Source organism: Lithobates pipiens, unplaced genomic scaffold (genome assembly GCF_037356315.1).
Source record: "Lithobates pipiens isolate NorthernLeopardFrog02 unplaced genomic scaffold, aLitPip1_a1.2 Scaffold_19, whole genome shotgun sequence".
In the NCBI taxonomy this organism is placed as follows: domain Eukaryota; kingdom Metazoa; phylum Chordata; class Amphibia; order Anura; family Ranidae; genus Lithobates; species Lithobates pipiens.
Window position 1 is genome coordinate 286,309,406 of NW_027507764.1, and position 27,936 is coordinate 286,337,341.

The window sequence follows — 27,936 nt, forward strand, 5'->3', positions numbered from 1 at the left end:
CCTGTCCATGTGTTCATCGAACAAGATGATTTTATTACCTCCAGTAAATATCTTCACACATCTGCTGCTGACATCAGTCTGCTTATTGATCTTTTATTTTAGCAACATTACTGTATATTACCATGGTGCTCCAGACCTAGAATGCTTGATGTAAAAACATCTTCGCTAAGGCTAGAATTCCATGTGCGACCTTGAGCCATCCAATCATAGTGCTTCATTGATTTATACAACTCGAAAAGGTTTCAGAAATTATTGTTCATGCATGTTTTTCTTATTGATCATGTCCCTGGTCTTTAAAGTAAGCAAAAACTCATGCTTTGCATTAACATACATATTGTTAAGCGGCTAAAATAGGAGAATATTACATATCACAGTAGGGTCAGGTAAAATAGATTCTGTTCGAAACCCTAAATAAAAAAAACAATTATTAAAAACCCAATAAAAATGTAAAAATATATAATTATGAGCAACTATTCACTGCTTTGAGAACATCATTAACATTAGAAGCTATAAGCAGAAGAATCAGTTCAACCTAAAACCCAATTTCAGTTAAATTCAAAACCAAAAGGTTCAATTTCTTACAGTGTATTTTCATTCAAGCAGCTACAGCATACGTAGAGAAGCCTGTCTCTTTCAGCAGTTGCAGAGTGGGACGCTTGTTCCCTGGAAACTATGGTCTATTTACAGAGGTCCGACACCTCCTACTACTATAAGTCAAATCTGCAGTTAGCAAAGCTCATGATCCTTGCTATGGATCTGACCCAGCGGGGGGTGTGTTGGACATCTGCAAAGAAATCACTGCAAAATGAGTGTCCCGCTCTGCAGCTGTGTGAAGGCCATGTTTGCCGGGTGACACATAGGGTATAATAGTACAGCGAGCAATGTATGTCACTGAAGATCAGTTGTGGGTGAATGATGCATATGTCATGAATGTATTTTGGAAACAATACTAATGATTCCTAGGTGAATGTGCAGCACTTGGGTCACATTAATTTTAAAATATATTTTTTGTGCGAATGACAGTAGTTTTTTTTTTTTTTTTTTAAGTACTATAAGCATTTCCCAAAATGTTTGTACAAATAATAACATTTTAATGTTTAAGAAAAAAATTGTGTTTTCTGTCTCTTTTTATATAGTGTACAAGCAAAGCTTAAAATACTTTCCTGTCGCATCATGGCAGCATACACTCTGGGTTGTGACTCTGCCCCCCCACAACCTGATAGGACCACATAGCTATAAGATGAAGATACCCCCCCACCCCAGTATTCTCTTATTTTTCCTCACCTGTTGGGACCGCCCGGATCATCACCCTCTTACCGCTTCGACCCCAGCCAGGTTCTAGCCTCTCCTGGGTGGAAGCCCTTACCGGTACAGCCTCTAAAGAAAGCTAAATGGAAGGAACCCCACTCTGGTGATCTCAGGGGTATGAATACTTTTTCTCTGCAAACAGAGCATTGCCTCTATAGCCGTTGGAAGTAAGCCTTAAACAGGCTGAAGGCATATAACAAAAAGATTGGTCTTTAAGCCTTAAATAGGCTTAGTACTTGCGGTGGTCTCCGGTTTCCTCTTCCTCCCTGGTGTCACTCTTTCTGCAACTTGACAGCATACTCTCTGCCTTCAGTATCTCTTGTCACCTTAGGTTGTCTGGTGCCTTTACCCCAGTGTTGCCTTTCTGCCATATTTTACTTCCTTTTCCTGAGCTCTGTAGTCCCACAGCAGCATCAGCACTCTTCCTGGTCACTCTGCCGCTTTGCACATGCTCACTGTGCACTTTGGGCAGCCTGTGTATGTCTATCTATGTCTTTTCCCTTTTCCAAGATGGCGCCGGCGGCCGCACGGCGCTACTGAGCAAGTGCGGGTGGGACGTGACCCCGGCTCCAATTTTAAAAGGGGAAGATGCCTTTTTTTAATGCAGATGCCTTTTTTGCCTGTTTTTTTTGCTCAGCTGAATTTCCTGTCTGCTGCATTTTTGTTTTTTGTTTTTTTCTGCCCAGTGTTGACTCTCTGTTTGGTAAGTATCTCCCCTGTATTTTTTCTACTCTGTTCCCCTCTTGTTTCTGTTGGGGCTTTATCTTCCTTACCCTTTTTGTGTTACTTGTGTCTTCAGGCTTCCTCGGTTCCCTATCCATGGAGACCACTGCTCCAGCAGATCACCACCAGCATAATAGGTAAGAGGGGAGGAGTTTGGTAAGTAGAGAAGATCGAAAAAGAGAGCAGGACGCACTAACGCTACCTAAAGCCCCATCAGGTCCACAAGATCATCTCACAGAGATTCCTCGCATAGAAGAAGCCGCTTTGGCCATAGGCGGAGCCATTCGGGTGGAGGAAGTCGCTCAGGGAAAGGGAGTCGCAGGAGGAGTCGCTCCAGGTCTCGTTCAAGGTGCAGCCATTCCTGCCAAAGAAGATCCCCTGACCAGAGGCGCCATTCACCAGCACGCCACTCCCTTCCTTCTGAAAATTCCTGCTGGGGGTGCGGGGCCATAGCCCTTCCAGACAGGTTGGCATGCCGCAGGTGCTTTGAAGAAGCCACCAGAGAAAAAGGGCAAGAACACAGAGAGCTCATGGAGTCTTCTGCCCCACGTGTCGCTCCGGACACGGAGTTATCTCCACGGGGTGCTTCGCCGGCTCCCCCAAGTACTACCAGAGAGCATGATTCTCCTTCAGATGAGGAAGAACTAGAGGCTTCAGCGGACTTTGACTTCTCCCTAATAGAGCCTTTTGTGAGGTCAGTGAAGGAGGCCATTAGCTGGGAGGAACCCCAGGAGGCCCAACCCAAAAGGAGAAAATATTTCCAGAACTTGAAGAGAGAACACAAAGCCTTCCCCTTCATTGATGAGTTGGAGGAACTTATCAGAGATGAGTGATAGAGACCCGAGAAGAAAGCAAGTCTCAACAATCAGCTTGCCAAACGATATCCTCTAAAGGAGGCTAAAATTAAATCTCTTGTGTCCCCGCCAGTGGTGGATGCATCCCTCATGCGCCTGACCAGGCACCTTACACTCCCTATCGAGGACACCGTGTTATTCAAGGACGTCCTGGATAGGAAGATCGACACTGATCTCAAAAGAGCTTACCTAGCAGCAGGAGGCGTATGCAGGCCAGCAGTGGTTCTTGCAGCTGTGGGTAAGGCTATTGCAAGTTGGTCAGCAAGCACAGAAAATCTTGTATCCGAGGGCGCTGATCAGGACCAGATAGGGCCCTGCAAGAACTCTGGCTCAAACCCTGGGCGACAGATCCTGCTTCCAAGTCCAATTGGTGCCGCATCCCGTATGATGGCAAGGCCCTTTTCGGCGCCAAATTGGACTCTGCTATTTCTAGGGTCACTGGCGGAAAATCAGGGCTTATCCCCTCTGATAGAAAGCCAAAGCTTCAGAGGCCTCTCTCCTTTAAGTGTAACCTCCCGGACAGGTACAGGGATGCCAAGTCCTACCGGCCTGGTAGGGAGTACAGAAGGAACTGGAAGGCCCCTCAAACGTCCTTCCTGAAGTTCCAGAAGCCCAGGACCCCGGCATCTACTGACCAGAAGTCCTTTTGAAAATGCGTCCACCCAGCCAGCAGTGGTGGGGGCCAGACTCTCAAAATTCACGCTGGTCTGGGCGGAAACGATAAGCGACCCCTGGACATTAACCACCGTTCGCGTCGGGCACAGATGGTCATTCAGGGGACTTCCCCCGGGGGACCATTTTTGCCCAACAAACCTCCCGTCATCCCGGCAAAAGAGGTTAGCCTTGACTCGATACGTTCAGGATCTGCTCCAATAGGAAGCAATTACGGAGGTGCCCCCATCCCAAAGAGGTCAGGGGTTATATTCCTCTCTATTTCTAGTAAAAAAGAAATCAAGGGACCTTCTTCTGGTCCTGGATCTAAAAAAATTCAACCGCTCTATCCGGGTAGAAGCATTCAAAATGGAGAGCCTCCAGTCTATCCACCAGGCCATAAATCTGGGGGACTGGATGCTCTCCATAGATCTACAGGACTCCTACCTCCATATCCCTATCCATTCAGAACTCCAAAAGCTCCTCATTTCTTCGCTAAACCACAGACACTTTCAGTTCCGAAGTCTTCCGTTTGGAATTTCTACGGCTCCCAGGACCTTTACAAAGGTTCTTCTTCCCGTTATCGCGCATCTGATGGAGAGGGGGCTGCGAGTCCACCATTATCTGGACGTTATTTTCTCCTCCTCTCAGACAGCCGGGAGTCGCTGTTAAAACATCGGAAGATCCTCGTCTCCACTCTGCAGAATCTGGGATGGCTGATAAACTGGGGGAGGAGCCAGCCTCGACCCACCCAGAGAATGATCTTCTTAGGAGCCCAACTAGATACCCAGTTGAATACAGTGCAGCTGCCTCTGGAGAAGTCTTTCCTGTTGGTCTGGAAGGGTGAAGAAGGCCATTTTAGCAAGATCCCTGTTGGCCAGAGTATGCCTCAGCCTTCTAGGCTCCCTATCAGCGACCATTCCTATGGTCCGTTGGGCTCAGTGGCACACCAGACCTCTGCAGAACTCCTTCCTACATCAGTGGGACGGTTCATCCATGACCCAGATGATCCGGATCTCGGAGACAGTCAGGCGCTCATTGCGTTGGTGGACTTGTCCCCACAACTTAAACAATTGCAAACACATAGTCATCCCTCCTCAGGAGGTAGTGACCACGGATGACAGTCTAGAAGGTTGGGGAGCCCACTACCAGTCCCATGCAGCGCAGGGCCATTGGCCTTTCGAAGTACTGGACTCGGTATCGAACGTGCTGGAGATGAGGGCGGCCCTCCAGGCTCTCCTGGCCTTCAGCTCCCTTTTAAGGGGGAAGCAGGTCCTCCTAAGGATGGACAACAAGGTTGCTGTCGCCTACATAAACAGACGGGGGGACCAGGAGTCCCTCCATGATGCAGGAAGTTCTCCCTGTGATGGAATGGGCACAGTTGAACCTGTCAGACCTGAGGGCGACTTACATCCCGGGGGTCGAGAACATCTTAGCCGACATGCTCAGCAGGGAGTTTGCCTCCAACGAGTGGTCCCTGAGCCCTCAGGCCTTCTCCCTCATCTGCCAGACCTGGGATCAACCAGACATAGCCCTTGCTGCAACTCCGGGAAACTCCAAGGGCCGAAGGTTCCTGTCGAGGTTTCCCTTTCACTCAGCGGAGGGCACAGATTGCCTCCAGCATCCCTGGAATTTCCATCTCGGGTATATCTTCCCTCCGACTCCCCTGATAGCAAGATTTCGCTTAAGGCTCAAGAGATCAACAGCATTGGTGATAGCAGTGATTCCTTTTTGGCCCAGGAGGCCATGGTTCACCACCCTCCTACAACTGAGCACGGCAGACCCTCTTGCTCTTCCCCGGTCAGGGCCAGCTACTACATCCAGATCTGGGGAAGCTGCACTTGATGGCTTGGAGGCTGAGAGGGCTAGGTATCTAGGTCAGGGCTGCTCCCAGAAGGTAGTTGATACCCTGCTCCAGGCCAGAAAACCTACCACCAACTGCACCTACCGCAGGGTCTGGGAGAAGTTTGTTACCTTCTCTCAGGACCTTGGCTGGGATCTGTCCTCCCTTTTGGCTCCTCTGATCCTAGAGTTCCTGCAATCAGGCTTAGACAAATGTCTTAGCTCTAGTACTCTGAAGGTTCATGTGTCAGCTCTATCCGCCCTCACAGGGGTTAAATGGGCTCACGATCCCCTTGTTATGCAATTTCAGAAGGCCTGACTTAAGCTAAGACCACCTAGGAAGCCCTCCTTTCCAACATGGGACCTATCGGTCGTCTTAGAGGTACTATCCAAAGAACCCCTTTTTCTGCTGGAAAACATCTCCCTCTGGCACCTGACACTAAAAGTCGCCTTCCTGGTCGCAATCACATCAGCGAAGAGAGTTTCAGAGATGCCAGCATTACTGATTAAGGAGCCGTATCTGATCATCCATCCGGACAGGGTAGTTCTAAGACCGCGCTTTATCCCAAAGGTGGCATCCTCTTTTCACTTCAACCAGGAAATCAACTTGCCAGCTCTTAACAAAAAACAAGGGCGACCCTCATCCTCTGGATGTAAGGGGCAACATCATAAAATATCTTTCCGTGTCCGAATCCTTTAGAAGATCGGAGAACCTCTTCATCATTCCCTACGGCCTTAGGAGAGGTCAAGCAGCATCGGCCCGAACCATTGTCTCCTGGTTGGTGAAGACCATTAAAAAGGCCTACTTGCTGAGTGAGCTGCAAATCCCTGAAGACCTGAGGGCTCATTCCACCAGAGCAGTGGCCACCTCCTGGGCAGTGTATTGTAGGGTCTCAGCGGAAACCATCGGCAGAGCGGCCACTTGGTCCTCCAGGAACACCTTTATCTCTCACTCAGCTCGGCTATCAACAGTAGAATTTGGAAAGTCCATTATTCAAGCCAACTCTTCTATTCCTTGCTAATAAACGTTTACCTTTGCATCTCCCACCCAGTCTGCGAGTTAATCCCCAGAGTGTATGCTGCCATGATGCGACAGGAAACCGGAAAATTGTATACTTACCTTCCGTAATTTTCCTTTCCTGTCGCAGCTTCATGGCAGCATACAATATCCCACCCACAAAGGTGATTCATATATACAGAGAATACCGGGGCGGGGGACGTATCTTCATCTTATAGCTATGTGGTCCTATCAGGTTGTGGGGGCGGAGTCACAACCCAGAGTGTATGCTGCCATGAAGCTGCGACAGGAAAGGAAAATTACGGAAGGTAAGTATACAATTTTCCGTTTTTTGAATGGCCAGAATATGTGATTTTTACAATTGCTTTGCTTAAGAATTACGTTTAATTTCAGTATTTCTTATAAACGGTATGTTACATTTTATTCTTGTAATCTTATATACCAAATACATTATTCATGCAAAAAGGACAGAAAAATTGTCTGTCTTTATCTCTTTTTGGTGGCCTTTCAGCGCAATTTAACAGTGTGAATGTATTAGTTAGAGGGAAAGTCTGTTGCCTGTCATATTTAAATACAGAGCACAATTAGGTGTTGAAAATTTAGATGAGCAAATTGTATGAAGGTAGGATGAAAAGAATATATTAAAATCAAGTTTCATTATGACTCTTGAAACTAAACGTTTCATCGCTGACAGACATAGTTAAGGTCTTTTAAAAAAAAAAAAAAGCAGGCTCACATTTGGAATTTCAGAGCAATAAACATAACATGTACCAAAACCTGTTTTATGAACATGTAGGTATTATGATACAGGTTAATGTAATGTATGTTATAAAAATGGACATTGGTAGCTAACATATACAGTGCCTTGCAAAAGTATTCACCCCCCTTGGCTATTTACCTATTTTGTTACATTACAGCCTTTAGTTCAATGTTCTTTTAATCTGAATTATATGTGATAGATCAGAACACAATAGTCTAAGTTGGTGAAGTAAAATTAGAAACATTTATACCTAAAACTATTTTTCAGAAATAAAAAAATGATTGGCATGTGCGTATGTATTCACCCCCTTTGTTATGAAGCCCATAAAAAGCTCTGGTGCAGCCAATTACCTTCAGAATTCACATAATTAGTGAAATGATGTCCACCTGAGTGCAATCTAAGTGTCACATGATCTGTCATTACATATACACACCTTTTTGAAAGGCCCCAGAGGCTGTAACACCTAAGCAATAGGCACCACTAACCAAACACTGCCATTAAGACCAAGGAACTCTTCAAACAAGTAAGGGACAATGTTGTTGAGAAGTACAAGTCAGGGTTAGGTTATAAAAAAAAATCCAAATCTTTGATGATCCCTAGGAGCACCATCAAATCTATCATAACCAAATGGAAAGAACATGGCACAACAACAAATCCATCAAGAGACAGCCACACACCAAAACTCACGAACTGGGCAAGGAGGGCAATATTCAGAGAGGCAGCACAGAGAACTAAGGTAACCCTGGAGGAGCTGCAGAGTTCCACAGCAGAGACTGGAGTATCTGTACATGGGACGACAATAAGCTCTACACTCCATAGAGTTGGGCTTTATGGCAGAGTGGCCAGAAGAAAGCCATTACTTTCAGCAAAAAACAAAATGGCACATTTTGAGTTTGCGAAAAGGCATGGGGGAGACTTCCAAAATGTATGATGGAAGGTGCTCTGGTCTGATGAGACTGAAATTGAACTTTTTGACCATCAAAGAAAACGATATGTCTGGTACAAACCCAACACATGACATCACCCAAAGAACACCATAGTGGTGGTGGCATCATGCTGCGGGGATGTTTTTCAGCATTCGGGACTGGGAAACTGGTCAGAGTTGAGGGAAAGATGGATGGTGCTAAATACAGGATATTCTTTAGCAAAACCTGTACCACTCTATGTGTGATTTGAAGCTAGGATGGAGGTTCACCTTCCAGCAGAACAATGACCCCAAACACACTGCTAAAGCAACACTTGAGTGGTTTAAGGGGAAACGTAAATGTGTTGGAATGACCTAGTCAAAGCCCAGACCTCAATCCAATAGGAAATCTTTGGTCAGACTTAAAGATTGCTATTCACAAGCGCAAACTATCCAACTTGAAGGAGCTGGAGCAGTTTTGTAAGGAAAAATGGGTAAAAATCCCAGTGGTAAGATGTGGCAAGCTCATAGAAACTCATCCAAGGCGACTTGGAGCTGTGATAGCTGCAAAAGGTGGCTCTACAAAGTATTGACTTTAAGGGGGTGAATAGTTATGCACATTGACTTTTTCTGTTATTTGGTCCTATTTGTTGTTTGCTTCACAATAAAAAATAAAAATCTTGTGGGCATGTTCTGTAAATTAACGTTGGCATTTAATTTGCTGCTTATTAGAAAGTCAGTTGATTTTTACCTTACATTGCTTTAGTATTATACGAGGGATATATGTTTCAATATAAAATTAGGATACAGAGGTTATTCAAGGGCCCCCAACCAAGGTGGACCACAGTTTTTTTTACTAGACCACACAATGCAGCTGTTTGTATTTCAGACTCCTTTGGTCTCTGAAACACAAAAGATATGTTGTTGTCATGTTATGGAACCAGTATTCTGGATATATTGTTAAGACAATGTCAAATGTCAAATTAAGGCTGAACTCCAGACAAAATCTAAAAATTGCTATGTTGTTGCACCCCTTCCCCAATGAACAGTACGTCTAGGGTGTAGAGAGTAAATTAAAACATGTACCTGAGTCCTTGCCTCTGCAGGCTTTCTTCCCACCAAACGACCATTCCTACAAAACCGTTTCACATAAAGGAAGCAACACATAGAGAACAGGATACTTTCTTATAGGCACATATCAGGATTATGAAGGGTTGGGGTAACAAATGCGTTAAATGTCAAATCAAAAATGTTTTTTTTCTCTAGTTTTGGAGAGAGTGGTAAAGGATTAGAAACCCTGTTTATTTTTGCTTATATCCAGGGCTCCGTTAGAGAGATTTCACATCACTGCCTGTCCTGCTGATACCTGTTTCAGTAGCCAGGAAGTGTGGAAAAGTCTGCATATGTGACCCAGAAATAAAAATTTGACAGGGGTTCTAGCCTTCCCATACTCTGCTAAAGAAAAGCATTATTATTTCTGTCTGTGTTACTATTGGAGAGTTCCCCTCACCTTTTGCTAAAACATATTGAGCAGAACAGTAAGTAAGAGGAAATCTCACTAAGTAACATCTATGTTACAGTAAAAACTGACAGGGGCTCTAATCCACCCCCCAGTTTGATTATCAAACAATATTACTAGTATCATTATACATGGTGGAGGAAGAATTCCTTGGACTGGGTACATGTAGAAAATTTGAATAAGATGCTACTGAGAAACCCATCCACTTGCTGGTAGTGACCTAATTTTCAGCACACTGAAATTATTGTTCTACTAAAAGACAGTTGTTAAAAATGCTTTAATCTCTGTAGCAAGAGTCTAAACTCACCAATGTATTCCTAGATGTTATATTCTACTTAATTATACCAATTTAACATAAAACTATTTTGTTCCAGGTTAAAGCTCGGCTGCAAAAAATGGGTGCAATCCAGCCAATGAATATATTCTTACGCCAGGAAATCGATCGCATGCAGCGGGTGATCAGTCGAGTCAGAAGTACTCTTACTGATCTTAAACTGGCAATAGATGGTAAGAAAGGCTTTTCTTTCATATGCTTTACGTGATATAATTTTTTTCTTTTTTTTACCTCTTGCACTGTAGTGAAGTAAATGTATGGATGAAGACCCTTGTTGGTTGTCTTAGGATGTTTTAGGTACCATTATTCAGCTTATTTGGCAATACGTGTTTATCTGGTATGGGCTGGGACTGATGCACATCCATCACGTGACTTGAAACAACACATTTGGCATTCATTATTTACTTTTACTAGAAAAACTTGGGCTATTGAAACCAGATGGGGCCCAGCTGCTGCTCTCAAAAATAAGTGCTCCGCCTATTAGTACACTTAATGCAATGTATGTGAAAAAAAAAAAAAAAAATGTTTTATATATATATATATACAGGGAAGCAGAAGGAGTTTCAGGATGCAGTTCACTCCACTGCTACTTTTCCAAAGGGACTGGGAGTTTCTAGCCTGTAATGGGAGGTTGCTAAGCTTACAAAAAGACTGTTTGGCACAGTGGTGTAGTGGTTAGCACTCTCACCTAGCAGTAAGAAGCGTCGCTGGTTCAAATCCCAACCACAACACTACCTGCCTGGAGTTTGCATGTTCTCCCTGTGCCTGCGTGGGTTTCCTCCGGGTACTCTGGTTTCCTCCCACAATCCAAAGACATGCAGGTAGGTTAATTGGCTTCTGTCCAAAATTGGCCCTAGTATATGAATGGGGACCTTGGATTGTGGGCTCCTTGAGGGTAGGGACTCAGGTTGAACTGGATGGACTGGTGTCTTTATTCAACCTTACCAACTATGTAACTATGTAACTATGTTAGCTGCTAAGGAGTGAACCCAACAGAGCTGTGCAAAGAAAGATTTGTGCAGGAGGAAGAAGTGGATGCTGTAAATAGGGATGACGTTGTCCCTAGATTTGTTGTTGCTGTTAAATTGGGCACCCCATAATCCCTAACCCCATCCAAGTTATTATCCCCTAATAAAACAACAAAAACAAACTAAAGACTGAATCTGGATGCAAGAAGGAAATGCTGTGTGACTGGCTGTGAAGCAGTAGGGAATCCTATGGCGGTAGTGCTACATTTAAAGTGGTTGTAAACTCAAAAAAAATAAAAAACCTGCAAGACAAAGGCACAATGAGCTAGTATGCATCACATACTAGCTCATTATGAAATACTTACCTTAGATCGAAGCTGTTGCAGCAGTCACCACCCACCACTGTAACCGGCGACATGTCTCCCGGAGCTTTGATTGTCAGGAGCCACGATGATGTCACTCCTACGCGGGAGCCACCAGTCATGGCATAGCTACTGAAGAAACAGCACAAGCGGGCTGTTTCTTCAGTGCACATGTGCCGGTGATGTTGGCACATACAGAAACAGTGAATATCTCCTAAACTGTGCAAGTTTAGGAGATATTCAAGATACCTAATTAAGCCTTATTATAGGCCCACCTGTAGTTAAAAATGGTGTTCCAGGGTTTACAACTACTTTAATAAATTACTATATTGTATGTGTAAATATTAAGGAGCCCAATTTCCTCAAGACGGTCAGAGCTCTAATGCCGCGTACACACGGTCGAACTGTTTGACGTACTTAGTCCGTCATACAATCCGACGGACAATCCGTCATACTTTCCACTGAACGGACTTGACCACACACGGATGCACAAACAGTCTGTCGAAAGCTTGCGCGATGACGTGTACAGCACGTACGACGGGACTAGAAATAGGAAGTCCAAGACACAGCAAAGCACCCTTCCGCCGTGTAAATCCTTTCTGGGCATGCGCCATTCTTAGTCTGTCGAACTAGCATACTGACGACCGTATTGTCCGCTGAAACCAAAGTACGACAGACAGATTTTTGGAAAATCCGAAAATCTTAGTACTCCGGACTGCACGCTGAAAAAGTCCGCTGAAGCCCACACACGAGCGGATTGTCTGCTGAAATGTGTTTCAACGGACTAAGTACATCAAACAGTTCGACCGTGTGTACGCGGCATTAGAATAATAGGCAACTCAGGCAACTTCAGTGGTGGCCATAGTAGTGCGTAAGAGCCAGGTGTAAAAAAAAAACAATTTAGCTATTGTTAAAACCTTTAGCTATTCGATAAATATTGCTCTGATTTATAAAGCAGAAAACTGTGTTTTCAGTTATTAGCTTACCAAATGCCATCACGTTGTTAAATATACAGCTCATGAGTTTACATACCCTGGCAGCATTTATGATTTCTTGGCCATTTTTCAGAGAATATGAATGATAACACAAAAAACATTTTTCACTGATGGTTAGTGTTTGTCTGAAGCCATTTATTATCAATCAACTGTGTTTACTCTTTTTAAATCATAATGACAACAGAAACTACCTAAATTACCCTGATCAAAAGTTTACATGCCCTGGTGATTTTGGCCTGATAACATGCACACAAGTTGACACAAAAGGGTTTCAATGCCTATTAAAGGTAACCATCCTCACCTGTGATCTGTTTGCTTGTAATTAGTGAGTGTGTATAAAAGGTCAATGAGTTTCTGGACTCCTGACAGACCCTTGCATCTTTCATCCAGTGCTGCACTGACATTTCTGGATTCTGAGTCATGGGGAAAGCAAAAGAATTGTCAAAGGATCTGCGGGAAAAGGTAGTTGAACTGCATAAAACAGGAAAGGGATATTGTGAATCAGCAGTGTTAAAACTCTAATCAAGAAGTAGAAAATGAGGGAATCTGTTGAAACCAAACCACAGTCAGGTAGACCAACTAAAATTTCAGCCACAACTGCCAGGAAAATAGTTTTTGATGCAAAAAAAATCCACTAACTTCAGGTGAAATACAGAACTCTCTGAAAACATGTGATGTGGCTTTTTCAAGATGCACAATAAGGAGGCACTTGAAGAAAGATGGGCTGCATGGTTGAGTCGCCAGTAGAAAGCCATTACTACGCAAATGCTACAAAGTATCCCGATTTCATTACACCAATGCCAAATTACACCAGCACAGAGACAAATCTCAAACCTTCTGGCACAAAGTAATTTGGAGTGATGAGACCAAAATTTAGCTTTTTGGCCACAACCATAAATGCTTAATTTGAAGAGGAGTTAACCAGGCCTGTGATGAAAGATACACCATTCCTACTGTAAAACATGGAGGTGGATCACTGATGTTTTTGGGGATGTGTTGATGGCAAGATAAATGCAGTATGTTATCAAAAAATATTGGAGGGACATTTGCTTATATCAACCAGGAAGCTGAGCATGGGACATTCCAACATGACAATGATCCAAAACACAAGGCCAAGTCGATCTGTTATTGACTACCTCAGTCTCCTGAACTCAATATCATTGAGCCACTCTGGGGAAATCTCAAACTTTCAGTTCATGCAAGACAGCCCAAGAATTTACAGGAATTTGAGGCTTTTTGTCAAGAGAAATGGACAGCTTTACCATCTGAGAAGATAAAGAGCCTCATCCACAAATACCACAAAAGACTTCAAGCTGTCATTGATGTTAAAGGGGGCAATGCACGGTATTAACCACTTTCCTACCCGCCCATTGTCATATGATTTCTACAGATGGTATCTCCCATCCTGGGCAGGTGTCATGTGATGTCCTCGGCTTCCCTGCGCGCCTACCACATAAACACACAGATCCACCTCCTGTCAGGGGTGAGGAGGCAGATCGTGTGTTCCTAGTGTATAGGAACACCGATTGGTCTCCTGATCCAGGCAGTCCCCTCCCCCTACAGTTAGAATCACTCCCTAGGTGACAAATTTAACCCCTTGATCACCCCCTAGTGTTAATTCCTTCCCTGCCAGTGACATTTATACAGTAATCAGTGCATATTTATAGCACTGATCTCTGTATAACTGTCAGTGGTCCCAAAATAGTGTCAAGAGTGTCCGATATATCCACCACAATGTCACAGTCATGATAAAAATCGCAGATAGCCACCATTACTAGTAAAAAATACTAACATAATAAATAATAATAAAAATGCCATAAGTCTATCCCCTATTTTGTAGGGGCTATAACTTTTGTGCAAACCAATCAGTATACGCTTATTGCGTTTTTTTTTTTTTTTTTACTAAAAATATGTAGAATGCCTATCAGCCTAAACTGAGGAAACAAATTGTTTATTTTTTAAATTGGGTATTTATTATAGCAAAAAGTAAAAAACATTGTGTTATTTTTCCAACTTGTCGCTCTTCTTTTGTTTATAGCGCAAAAAATAAAAACTGCAGAGGTGATCTAATACCACCAAAAGAAATCTCTATTTGTGGGGAATAAAATATTTATTTGGGTACAGGGTTGCATAACTGCGCAATTGTCATTCAAAATGTTACAGCGCTAAAAACTGAAAATTGGCCTGGGCAGGAATGGGGTGAAAATGCCCTGTGAAAAAAAGAGGTGGAAGGTGCTTGATCTAACGCATGAATCAAAATGATAACTTTTATTCTAAAACAAAGTAAATGAGTACAAAGAAGTTACTACGTATTCATAAAAACTAGGTTACAAAATATTCATTTAGAATTAATCATGCCCACGAAAGGGAAATGCCCAATGGTAGACTAACGTATTTTGAGGGGTTCCCTCTTCATCATAGCCTTGGAAAGCAAAAGAAAGGCTGTAAAATGTGATAGATATACATAAAGAGGAGTGGCTGATTGGGAGATGTATCACATGGTGGGTGATGTATTCTCCTTTACTTTAGAAGTATCCACATCACAGCGCTCTACATACCGTAGAGTAAATGGTATGTTTATTATTTGTTGTTTGTCTGTCATCTGTACCTGCATTTCAGCTTATTGAAGAGCTGCAGCCTCTGCACGTCAGTTGCAGGCAGGAGGCAGTCTTTTTTTTGGGGGGGGGGGGGGGTTCTATGATCCTCCTAGCAGAGTGCTGTCCTTTGCTGCAAGAAAGGTTGAAAATGCCCTGTATTGAAGTGGTTAAGAACTGGGGTATGTAAACTTTTGATCAGGGTTATTTGGGTCGTTTCTGTTGTCATTACAATTTAAAAAGAGTAAACACAGTTGATTGATAATACATGGCTTCAGCCAAACACTAACCATGAGTGAAAGAAAAGTTTTTGCGTTATCATTCATATTCTCTGAAAAATGGCCAAGAAATCATAAATGCTGCCAGGGTATGTAACCTCATGAGCTGTATGTTTAACAACCGAAGGGCGACCGCATGCCCATGCTGTCAGGCTCAAAGCCTTAAGCCCTCCTAGCTCATGGGAATGCAGGCCGCACCTACCCCCCCCCCCCCCCCCCGAATACCAAAACTTATATAGCCTATTTAAATAATAGCTCAACACACTTATTGGCAAAGAATTGGCCGCTGCACTTTTATTGGTATATTCAAATCAATAAATAAATAATAACCATATTCTGATCATTTTATTGCATCATAAAATTCTTATATTTCAAACGATCAACTTCAAAACAGCTCAGTCTTAAAGGACTCGAGCATGCATAAATCTTTACCCAAAGTCCCCACATGCCGGGTTTGAGAATTTCAAGCCCGGCCTACCCCACAACCACAGCCAATTCAATGCAATTTTGCAATCCTACATTAAATATATCTAAATCTATATTGGACAGGTGAACTCCATCTGCTCTATATAATCCAGGGAAACCACCCTCTATATCAATGTGTCTATATGAGGAAACCTCCAATGCGCTTAAAAAATAACCATATTCAGATAATTTTATTGCATCATAAAATTCTTATATTGCAAACGATCAACTTCAAAACAGCTCAGTCTTAAAGGACTCGAGCATACCGAAATCTTTTAACCAAATGCGCAGCATACATTCTTCCATAAACCTGTTCAATCTCTTCCTAATTTTCTCCAATTTTTTTTTAAATGAGCTTCTTGGAGCCATACTAGCTGAGGGATTATCTCCGAAAAGATAATTCTGGTATTCGGAAAAGATAACTTAACCTTAATTAGGTCACGGCTAAACGACATGAGGTCCAGAGTTCTTACTTTCCCCACATCATTTCCACCTAGGTGTACTGTTAATGCATCCGGAACTGGCCATGACTCAATCAATCTAGAGACATAAAAACAAATAAATAAATAAATAAATAAATTAGCCTATTGAAGACCTCTAATTACTTTCCAGAAAATTCTGGAAATTCATGAAATTTCTCCAGGATCCATAGACAAATTGGACATATAGCAGCGTTTCTTGGCTCTTTTATTAGCCCAGTATACAAAAGAGTGACTCAGGATCCAAACATAAAAAACCCACCATAACTTTTTTGTTTTTTGGCAGCAACTAAGATATTCTGAGAGCCCCAAAAAGGCTAGTACAAACACAGTATTAAATAATATAGCCGTAATTTTTTTAATTTGAAGAAAAAAGATAAACTCGCCATGATTTTGGAAATGTGACTCAAATTGTATATCCATTTCCATAGCAAAATTACACCACCTATTCCATGCGGTTGAGTACTCAACTCATGTATTTTCTGCCACAGAGTGTCTTATCGCATTTGTAAGAACCTCTAAATTAGGCTCCACAGATTTTCTAGACACACATTACCTTCCTTGTCCGCATTCTGCAGGAGTTGGCGAAATCGATATACCTGAAATCGAGATAGTGCATCTGCAATTTGATTCTTCTTCCCTGGGACGTGCCTGGCCTTTAACCAAATATTAAATTTAAGACAAAGAAACACTAGGTATCTTAGTAATTTGACCACTTGTATAGATTTGGCTAATAAACAATTCACAGCATATATGACCCCTTTATTATACAAATGAATCAGGATTCTTTTATTTGCAAATTGCTCACCCCATATTTCCATCGCAACCACTAAAGGGAAAAGCTCCCCCACTACTATGCTTTTGGTGACTTTATTCGTCTCCCAACTCACAGGCCACTTACCACAGCACCAGTGAGTCTTCCAAATAGCTGCAAATCCATATGAGCTTGCAGCATCTGTATATAGCTCAAGCTCAGATGAGGACACAAATTGTTCCTGAAAAAATTATCTGCCATTGTATATATCAAAGGATGTAAACCAAACTGACAGCTCCTCCTTGAGGTCAACGGTCAATCTGATGTGGGAAAATGGTGATTTCATTCCAGACATGGCCAAGTACAAGCGCCGCAAGAAGATTCTGCCAACTGCCATAATCCTTGTCGCGAATGCCAGAAGGCCTAATAAAGATTGGAGTTCTTTTAATAACACTTTTTTACGCCTAATCAACACTGAAATTAAAGCTTTAATCTTAAAGATTTTAGATTCAGGTAACTGGAATATCAGATTAACAGTGTCAATCTTGACACCTAGGAATGCTATAATTGAGGAAGGAAAAACTGTTTTCTCGCTAGCTAGTGGGATACTGAAATGATGCGCTACCGCCCTAAACAGATGTAACATAAAATAACAGACAGGAAATTGCACTGGACCAATGAATAAAAAGTCATCCAGGTAATGTAATATACCTTGGTAGCCAGATTGAAAAGCCACAACCCATTGGAGAAAGGTTGCACATTTTTCAAAATATGCACAAGATATGGCACATCCCATAGGGAGGCACATATCAAAGTAGTATTTGCCCTCAAAATACAGACCCAAGGAGTTGAAAGCTACTGCCAATCGGTAGCAGCCTGAAGGCCGCCTTTATGTCTGCTTTCGCAAGCAACGCACCTTTCCCAAACTTCCTAATTTGCTGAATAGCCTCTTGAAACGTGCAATATGATACTGATGACATGCCGGCATCTATTTAATCATTTAACAAGCTACTTTTTTGGAATGATAAATGGTGGATTAGGCGAAAGGTATTTGGCTCTTTTTTTTTTCTTTTGGGTATGATGCCTAACGGCGATATACTAAACGGTGAGAAAGGAGGGGAATCAAATGGACCTGCTATCCTACCATCCTTAATTAACTTCTCTTTAACAATGTGTGCGTAAGTATCCACTGACTTAAAATTTTTAACTGGCTCACACCCTTCACCCTGAAATACTGGCAAAGGGAAACTTTTGGAGAAACCTTCAATTAGGAACTTGGCTGTCTCCTGGTCTGGGTATATGCCCAACCATTGCTGCATACTTGCTAGTTTCACTGGGGTGTGAGCTTTTTGCATAAATATCCCTCTGGGGCTTTGAATATTGGAATTCCTTTTTGAAACACCTGATCAAAGGGTGGGGTCCAGAACAATTCGAGCCCTCATGCTTGTACTTGCACAAACCCCCCCATTTACACTGGTTCTCATTGTAAGCAAAGCACTATACCCTTTTATAAGGGGACACTGTAGATTGTGGCTGCTGCCTAATGAAACCCAATTTCTGTGGCACCATCAAGTTAAGTCACAACCCGACATACTTATTGCCCCACTTCAATGATGGGTAGATTGATAATTTTTTCTAAATGCCTCATCATATTGAAACCATCCTGGACCTACAAAACTTTTATACACTTCTAGCACATGCTCCATGTGTTGAAACAGCCCGCTGCAATACTGCGGGTGCTTCTCACCTAGCACACTGGAGTATATTGCAAATGACTGCCACCAATTATTAAAAGACCTTGCCACAGGTCTTCTCCTATCACCCTCATCTTTCTCATCTGATTTTTTTGTCATTTCTGTTGACAAATTCCTTTTTTTTTTTCTTTTTTTTTTTTTTTTTTATGGAATAAGCGACAGAATATCTACAAATTGACCTTTACATATTTTTTCCTTAGTCTGAGGAGAAAGGTGGTAAGCTAACAGCGAGATCTCACATGGTAATGTCTCTTTAAAGCACACTTCTGGTACCGATGTATATATTAATCTCAGCTGGTAATAGCTATTGCAAATTAACATTAGCTGACTGATTGTTATTAACATTACCTATGTTGCCTAAGCTGACAGAATGTCTATTTTGATTAGACCATACATTACCATAATTACTATTTTAAAATGCAGGTGTATTCATAGTGTCAGCTAATCTGTTAATGGATTCCATAATGCTATTAAGTGTGTGTGCTAACTCACCTATACTGCCAGGGGGCGCTGGAGCATTTGTTATATCTGAAGCAGCATAATGCTGCTCTCTGTTGCCTCCAGTGGCCATCTGCAGGATGTCTGTGATACTCGCACTGCTTGCAGCCTCATGCTGTGATGATGGTACACTGGGCAGGGTTTGTCTCTCCTCACAACCGCAGACACTGCCTCTGTCCTCTGTAAAGCCGACGCTCCTCTAGCCCGCCCAGTGCTGCCTCTGGGCGGTGACGGGGACCGGACCCTCCTCTATTTCTTTTCTCTCAAGCCGACCTGACGCTGCATAGTGGCTGCTGGTTCTTCCAGCCATGCTGTGCTGCTGTCTTCTCTGTCCTGTGACACCGGCGGCTGCGGGGACGGTTCATGGCAGTGGGTCTGGCGGTTTTGAATCATTAACAGCTGTTCCACCTCTGACTACAGGTGAATACCACCGGATACTGTACTGAATTTACTTCAGCCAAAACACTTTGCTCATTATCATTCTCTGCCAAAGCCAGGCATTTTCTAAGTCCTTCTTCTCCACCTTTATCCCCAGCTTTCTCCAACACTTGCCTCATTAAGGTTTGCATAACCATAACTGAAGTACTTCAGGAGCCTGTTTTCACCTTCACTGAGCTTGTTGCAAAGCTTATTGCACCTTCACTGCCTGGCTGGAAACAGGTGTGAGTGCACCTGTGAGAGAGTCCTATATATAATAAGCCCTTTTCCAGAACATTCCCCATGAGTCACATGACCATTTGGGATATCACCAATAGCCTTGTGAGCCTTAACCCCGCCCCCAGCCCAATTTGCCATTCTCTTAAAGTGACATTAACCCAAATACAGTAACCTGTATATAGCCCTAAATATTTACACTATTGCTTCTATTCTCTTATTAATAAAGGGAGGGGCGACCGCATTCCCATGCTGTCGGGCTCAAAGCCTTAAGCCCTCCTAGCTCAAAATTGCATTAAAAACACATTAGACAAAATACTTCAAAGGACCATAAACAGCATATCAAGTCCATAAATACTATCACATGATACAAATCCTTGACTAATTAATCAGTCATATTATAGGTTGGAATATAGTGTACATCCAAATCTGTGGAATGCTGTTATGGATCCTATGCCCGACATGTTTCGCGTCAGACAAACGCTTCTTCAGGGGCTTAATGAAATGATTTCTTAAAAAAGAATACACATAATTATACAAAACATATAAGACAGTTGCAAATGTTATATATAAAAAAACAGAACACATCAGCCTGGATATTGCTAAGTGAAAAATAGACCATAGGGATGGTCATATAAAACACTGTGGGGATACATAGCCATATAGTAAAAGAAAAGAAAAAAAAAACTCGTAATATATAGAAAATAATAGTAGAATTACCCTTTTACGAGCGCCGTCAGATTACATACATTGAGAATTCCCTGTTTACTTGGTGGTCTCTGTAATAGGAAGTCCCATCTCCTGGGCTGCCATTGGACCACTGTTCTGTCTATCATAGGAGATTTTCACTGAATGTAATGGCAATGATGTCAATGGTGCGGCTGCTGCATTGATGGCATTGATGGCAATGGCGAGGCTGCTGCATTGATGGCACTTGTGAGGCTGCTGCATTGATGGCGCTTGTGAGACTGCAAATGGGTATTGATCAGGCTGCATTGATGGCACTTGTGAGGCCGCTGCATTGATGGCACCTGTGAGGCTGCAAATGGGTATTGATCACGGTGCATTGATGGCAATGATGAGGCTGCAGATGGGCACTGACTCTTATTTTGCTTCAAAATTCCTTATTTAAAATGTACGTTTTTTCCTGAAACTTCCTTCTTAATATGAATGTGCGTGTTATACGCTGATAAATACGGTGTATATATATATATATATATATATATATATATATATATATATATATATATATATATATATATACTGTATATATATATATATATATATACACACACATGTATGTAATGTATGATATATATATATATAAAATATGATATGCGTGTGTGTGTGCGTGTATGTATTAATGTGTTTATATCCATCCAAAAGATGAAAAAGCGGAAAAACAAACTATATTGTCGGTGCCTGGAGAAGGGAATTTATAGAACAAAACCCATTAAACTTGTACAGACCTGCTTTAGAGAAATTTTAGCAGGCAGCTTGACTTGCAATTACACACTGTTATGGAGAAAACAGAACAGTTTCTATTTGTGCTTAATTACTTTAGTGGCATGTAAATTATGTAAGAGCAATTCAATTGTAGCCAAATATACCCTAAATTATAGAAACCATTATCTACTGATCAAGTGTTTTATTCTTTCTTTATTACATTTCAAAGTATTTTGTAAGCTCTTTGATATTTTGACACAGTAAGACATGTTTCAGTGCTAACAATAGGATTTAGTATTAATTATATAAATGCCAGGGGATAATGTCTTTTGGACTGGACATATAATGATCTTGTTCATCCTGGAATTCTAGACTGAATTGTACAGTATTTTCCCCATTACACACTTGTTATATATAATCTATAACAAAAGAAGTCTCTGTTCAGTTGGAAATCATTTATAGGCATTGATATAATGTAATAGTATTAGCTGTGTAAAATTATTAGTAATCAGAGCTCCGTAACACCAACCAGGCCTAGTGTATCCTGTCTCACTGGTGAGGATTGGGTTGTCATTACGAGAGCTTTTCTTAAATTGTGATTATGTTGCACTTTAGTATGTAAACGCCAGGTGAGGGTACTGGGAAATTTTGGAGGAAGAATTTTTTGGGCTAAAACTTTAATGATTGGCACCCACATTTGTCAAGCACCGATAATTAAAAAAATAAATGATAAAGCATTGCAATAGACTTAAGTGACTTCCTAAAGAGACAGGCCGGAAGACCTTATACACAGGGAGTTGAGATTATTTGTATAAACAAGTCAGTTTTCGGGATACATAGTATAGGAATCTCTGGCTATTCATGGTAACAGATCCAGTCTACTTACCCTACACCTGTGCATAAAAATTTTATTACTCTTTATATATATATATATATATATATATATATATATATATATATATATATATATATACACACAGTATCTCACAAAAGTGAGTACACCCCTCACATTTCTGTAAGTATCTTTTCATGTGACAACACTGAAGAAATTAAGAAATTACACTTTACTACAATGTAAAGTAGTGTATGTACAGCTTGTATAACAGTGTAAATTTGCTGTCCCCTCAAAATAACTCAACACACAGCCATTTATGTCTAAACCGCTGGCAACAAAAGTGAGTACACCCCTAAGTGAAAATGTCCAAATTGGGCCCAATTAGCCATTTCTCTCCCCGGTGCAATGCGACTTGTTAGTATTACAAGGTCTTAGGTGTGAATGGGGAACAGGTGTGTTAAATTTGGTGTTATCGCTCTCACGCTCTCATATTTGTCACTGGAAGTTCAACATTGCAACTCATGGCAAAGAACCTCTCTGAGGCTCTGAAAAAAAGAATTGCTGCTCTACATAAAGATGGCCTAGGCTAGAAGAAGATTGCCAAGACCCTGAAACTGAGCTGCAGCATGGTGGCCAAGACCATACAGTGGTTTAACAGGACAGATTTCACTCAGAACAGGCCTCGTCATGGTCGACCAAAGAAGTTGAGCGCACGTGCTCAGCATCATATCCAGAGATTGTTTTTGGGAAATAGATATATGGGTGTTGCCAGCATTGCTTTAGAGGTTGAAGGGGGGGCAGCCTGTCAGTGCTCATACCTTACGCCACACACTGCATCAAATTGGTCTACATGGCTGTCGTCCCAGAAGGAAGCCTCTTCTAAAGATGATGCATAAGAAAACCCGCAAACTAAGGACATGGATTACTGGACCCATGTCCTGTGGTCTGATGAGACCAAGATAAACTTATTTGGTTCAGATGGTGTCAAGCATGTGTGACGTCAACCAGGTGAGGAGTACAAAGACAAGTGTGTCTTGCGTACAGTCAAGCATGGTGGTGGGAATGTTGTGGTCTAGGGCTGCATGAGTGCTGCCGGCACTGGGGAACTACAGTTCATTGAGGGAACCATGAATGCCAACAAGTACTGTGACATACTGAAGCAGAGCCTGATTTCCTCTCTTTGGAGACTGGGTTACAGGGCAGTATTCCAACATGATAACGACCCCAAACACACCTCCAAAATGACCACTGCCTTGCTGAAGAAGCTGAGGGTAAAGCTGATGCACTGGCCAAGCATGTCTCCAGACCTAAACCCTATTGAGAATCTGTGGGGCATCCTCAAATGGAAGGTGGAGGAGCTCAAGGTCTCTAACATCCATAAACTCCATGATGTCATCATGGAGGAGTGGAAGAGGACTTCAGTGGCAACCTGTGAAGCTCTGGTGAACTCCATGCCCAAGAGGGTTAAGGCAGTGCTGGAAAATAATGGTGGCCACACAAAATATTAACACTTTGGGCCCAACTTTTATATTTTCACTTAGGGGTGTTCTCACTTTTGTTGCCAGCGGTTTAGACATTAATGGCTGTGTGTTGAGTTATTTTGAGGGGTCAGCAAATTTACACTGCTATATAAGCTGTACACTTACTACTTTACATTGTAGCAAAGTGTAATTTCTTCAGCGCTGTCACATGAAAAGATATAATAAAATATTTACAAAAAATGTGAGGGGTGTACTCACTTTTGTGAGATGCTGTATATAGTAATATATATATATATATATATATATATATATATATATATATATATATATATATATATATATATATATAAAGAATAAAAAAAAAGTGATGACATTCCAATTTACAGATTGGAATTAGGCAAATTGAAGGCAAAGCAAAATTTGTCAAGTTTGCTTATCTCTGCCTAGTAGTTTGTAGTTTCTGAATTCATTAAAATTCAATGGATTTATGAAAAAAGCTATTGCGCAGTTCTTTGCATTTAACCTTTAACATATATGCTTTACCTTTGTGTGCTATGCTTAAACACTATTGTGGTATGCTTTACACCTATTTTTGACTGTGAGTACTACATTTGTTGTTACTGCACAAGAAAGCATGAGCTCAAAAGTCACAAGAAGTTTGGTACAGTAGAGCATCATTAAACAATGTTGTTTTTTTTGTTTTGTTTTTACAACGCACATAAAAAGCATTGCCAAATATTATTTCCATCTGTCATTTAGAAGTGAGCATTTATATTTAATTTTGTTTAGTTACAAAAAGAGCCACAACTTATAAGTAATACCCCTTAAGGTTTGAAAAAATGAGAGACACAAGGAATTTTGGTAGCAATATATCAGGAGAGGAAGATGTACAGGTTTATAAATTTAAAAAGTATTACTCCCATTTTCCCTATTTTTTTATTTTTTTACTTGAGATCTTGTATAATAGTTTATCCATTTTGGAAACAGACATCTAACATAAATGATTAGTATCCTATGTACAGAGGTTACCTAATGCCGCGTACACATGATCACACTATCTGACGGGCTTAGTCCGGTGGACAACCCGCCGGACTTTGCAGCAGAGGTCCGCCGGACTTTCCAAAGCGGACCTGCCCACACATGACCGGACTTTTCCGGCAGACTAGGTCCGGCGGACAATCCGCCGGACTATGGCGGGAGTCCGCCGGATTTTTGAAATGAACGGACTTGCCCACACACGGAGTAAAGTTCGTTAATTTTGAACGTGGCTCCAGGTAGACGGAAATAGCGAAGGAAGTGAATGTCGCCACCTCCATCGGTGAGATTAACACCTCGCTAGCCCCATCACCTGGTATGGATTTAAAGGGGAACCCCTACGCCAAAAAAATGGCGTGGGGGTCCCCCCAAAGTCCATAGCAGACCCTTATTCGAGCACGCAGCCCGGCCGGTCAGGAAAAGGACTGGGGACAAGCGAGCGCCCCCCTCCTGAGCCGTACGAGGCCCCATGCCCTCAACATGGGGGGTGCTTTGGGGAAGGGGGGCCCTGTGGCCCCCCACCCCAAAGCACCTTGTCCCCAATGGTAATTAGGACAATGGCCTCTTCCCGACAACCCTGGCCATTGGTTGTCGGGGTCTGCAGGCGGGGGGCTTATCAGAATCTGGGAGCCCCGTTTAATAAGGGGGCCCACAGATTCCGGCCCCCCACCATATGTGAATGAGTATAGGGTACCATATACCCCTACCCATTCACCTGGAGAAAAAAGTGTACATAAAAAAGCCACATTGCTGGGTTCTTGGAGGCGCTGCAGGTTTATCGCTTTGTTTATTTCAAGACCACTCACATGGGAGCTTGCTCTGGTGTTGAGGACTGAATTTGACCTATATGTATTCTTGGATGGTTTGATGGTCTAACGCTTGCTCCCTTTGGAATCTCTTATCGTCTGACGTTATTGGGGTTTGATTTCTGACGTTCCTTATTGATGCTAATTGACCTCCATTATTCAGTGCGATTTCTCCAGCGCCTCCTTCGTTGTTTTTTTCTTTGTTTCTTTAAAATGTTTTTATGCTAGCCCTTATTGCCCCCTGCAGCTACACTAAGGTGGTTACAAGGCGGTCGCCGCCTGCATGATTGCGTCCCAGCGGTCTTTCATGCGAGGCCATTGAGGAAATTGTTGTTACTTCTTTTGGGACTATATTCTATTTACCCCTGAGGAAGCCATTGGTATGGCGAAACACGTAGGGAAGGACTGACCAGACAGCATCTAAAGGCCAATACCATTCTGGCCTAACACGCTCTATACTTTTGGCTGTCTGATAACTGGATAGAATATATGTATTTTATGCTTTAGTATGTAATTATACTAATGTTTATGTTTGAGTTTTTGTGTCTTTTGTATTGTTATTTATTTTTTTACTTTCTGTATTTTCATTATTGTGTGATACTTATTAAAATTTGATAATATAATTTTGTTTTTTCTATTTTTCTTTGCCCATTTATATTTTGGCACCGCGATAATCCCATTGTCTCCCTTGTTGTGCTCCTTTTTTTGTTATACAATTGGGGATGAGGTGCAGTATCTGTTAATTGACTCCTTGCCACGCATTACCACACAAATGATCCAAGGTTTCTAAAATACTTTATTAGACAGCTCCAGGGGTCTTCTCTTCTTCCGTCTTCGGGGATCTTCTCACCGGACTCCTCCGCTATCTTCTGCTAGCTCTTTTACTAGCGGAGGAGCCCGGCTTTCTCCTCCGTCACCATCGCCATCCTGGGGTCTTCTTCCTACTTCGGGGGTCTTGTCCCACTCTTCGGTTCTTCTTGCCGGGCCTCCTCTTTCTTCTTACGGCTCCTTTACTAGCGTTGACCCGATCTTCTGTTGCTGTTGCCATTGTCGCCGCTGCCACATTCTGTTTCTGCTTCTTCTCTTCTTCTGCTTTTTCCTTCTTCCGATGTTGACACGCTGCTCCCTCTGGCCATAATGCTGGGGATGCATTGTGTGGCGACTTATATAGGGACAAGGGGCGGGTCACTGGGTGATGTCACATGGTGACCCCGCCCTTATGATGTCACAGTCCTAGCAACAACGGCGGCGATAGAAGACCGGGTCAACGTTAGTAAAGGAGCTGGAAGAAGAAAGCGGAGGTCCAGCAAGAAGAACTGAAGAACGGGACAAGACCCCCCAAGAGTGGGACAAGACCCCCGAATTCGGAAGATGACCCCCGGACAGTGGCGGGCTATGAAGGAGAAAGCCGGGCTCCTCAGCTAGTAAAAGAGCTAGCAAAAGATAGCAGAGGAGTCCGGCGAGAAGACCCTCGAAGACAGAAGAAGAGAAGACCCCCGGAGCTGTCTAATAAAGTATTTTAAAAACCTGTGTTTGTGTTTTTTTATGTACACTTTTTTTCCCCTGGTGAATGGTTAGGGGTACGATGTACCCGATACTCATTCACATAGGTTAGGGGACCGAAATCTGAGGGCCCCCTTATTAAAGGGGGCTCCCGGATTCTGATAAGCCCCCTGCCCGCAGACCCCGACAACCAACGGCCAGGTTTGTCGGGAAGAGGCCCTTGTCCTCATCAACATGGGGACAAGGTGCTTTGGGGTGGGGGGCTGCATGGCCCCCCTTCCCCAAAGCATCCCCCCATGTTGAGGGCACGCGGCTCAGGAGGGGGGGCGCTCACTCATCCCCACCCCCTTTCCTGACCGGCCGGGCTGCGTGCTCGGATAAGGGTCTGCTATTGACTTTGGGGGGAACCCCCGCACCATTTTATTGGCGTAGGGCTTCTCCTTTAGATCCAAACCAGGTGACGGGGCTAGCGAGGTGTCAATCTCGCCGATGGAGGCGGCAACATTCACTTCCTGCGCTAGTCCTGTCTACCTGGAGCCATGTTCAAAATTAACGGACTTTACTCCGTGTGTGGGCAAGTCCAATCATTTCAAAAGTCTGGCGGATTAGCACACAGAGGGGCAGATTTTGAGTCAAAACTTCTTTCTAAAGCCCCGTACACACTATCAGATTGTCTGCTGAGTTTTTCCTTCAGATTTACCAAAACCATGTAGTAGAAGGGCCTGCCTGATTGCATACACATTAAAACTCCTAAGGTTTGACCTCATATTATATGGTTTTGGTAAATCTGAAGGAAAAACTCAGCAGACAATCTGATAGTGTGTACGGGGCTTAAGTCTGCTGGACTTTTGAGGAGGAAAAAGTCAGCTGGAGCCCACACATGGGCGGATTGTCTGGCGGACTCTGGTCTGCCGGATGATCCGATCGTGTGTATGCGGCATAAGAGAATGGCTTTATAAAGTAATGCATCTTTTAGCTACATAGAAAGTCCCTGCTGGTCTTATGATGGAATAGATATCAAGGAAAGGCCTGCACTTTCTAAGTACTACTTTTAGCATAGGTCACCTTAGTTGTTGGTACCAAGAACCCGTCGCTGGTGAAATTGGCCATGGAGAG

At 42.6% G+C, this 27,936-nt stretch overlaps 1 protein-coding gene and 1 long non-coding RNA gene across 3 annotated transcripts in view; one reads left to right on the top strand and one right to left on the bottom strand.

The window, feature by feature from the left end:
- Nucleotides 1–675, bottom strand: part of LOC143996739 (uncharacterized) — a 43,618-nt gene extending 42,943 nt beyond the window's left edge. The window contains exon 1 of the long non-coding RNA XR_013277590.1: nt 583–675. This is a non-coding gene — a long non-coding RNA (uncharacterized LOC143996739). The remainder of the gene's footprint in view (nt 1–582) is intronic.
- The window catches only part of LOC143996736 (dynein axonemal heavy chain 5-like), a 638,308-nt gene that overhangs the window by 565,255 nt on the left and 45,117 nt on the right, over nt 1–27,936 (top strand). For both annotated transcript variants that reach the window (XM_077491993.1, XM_077491994.1), the window contains exon 74: nt 9,954–10,086. In XM_077491993.1, coding sequence (XP_077348119.1) covers nt 9,954–10,086 — 133 coding nt within the window. The remainder of the gene's footprint in view (nt 1–9,953; nt 10,087–27,936) is intronic.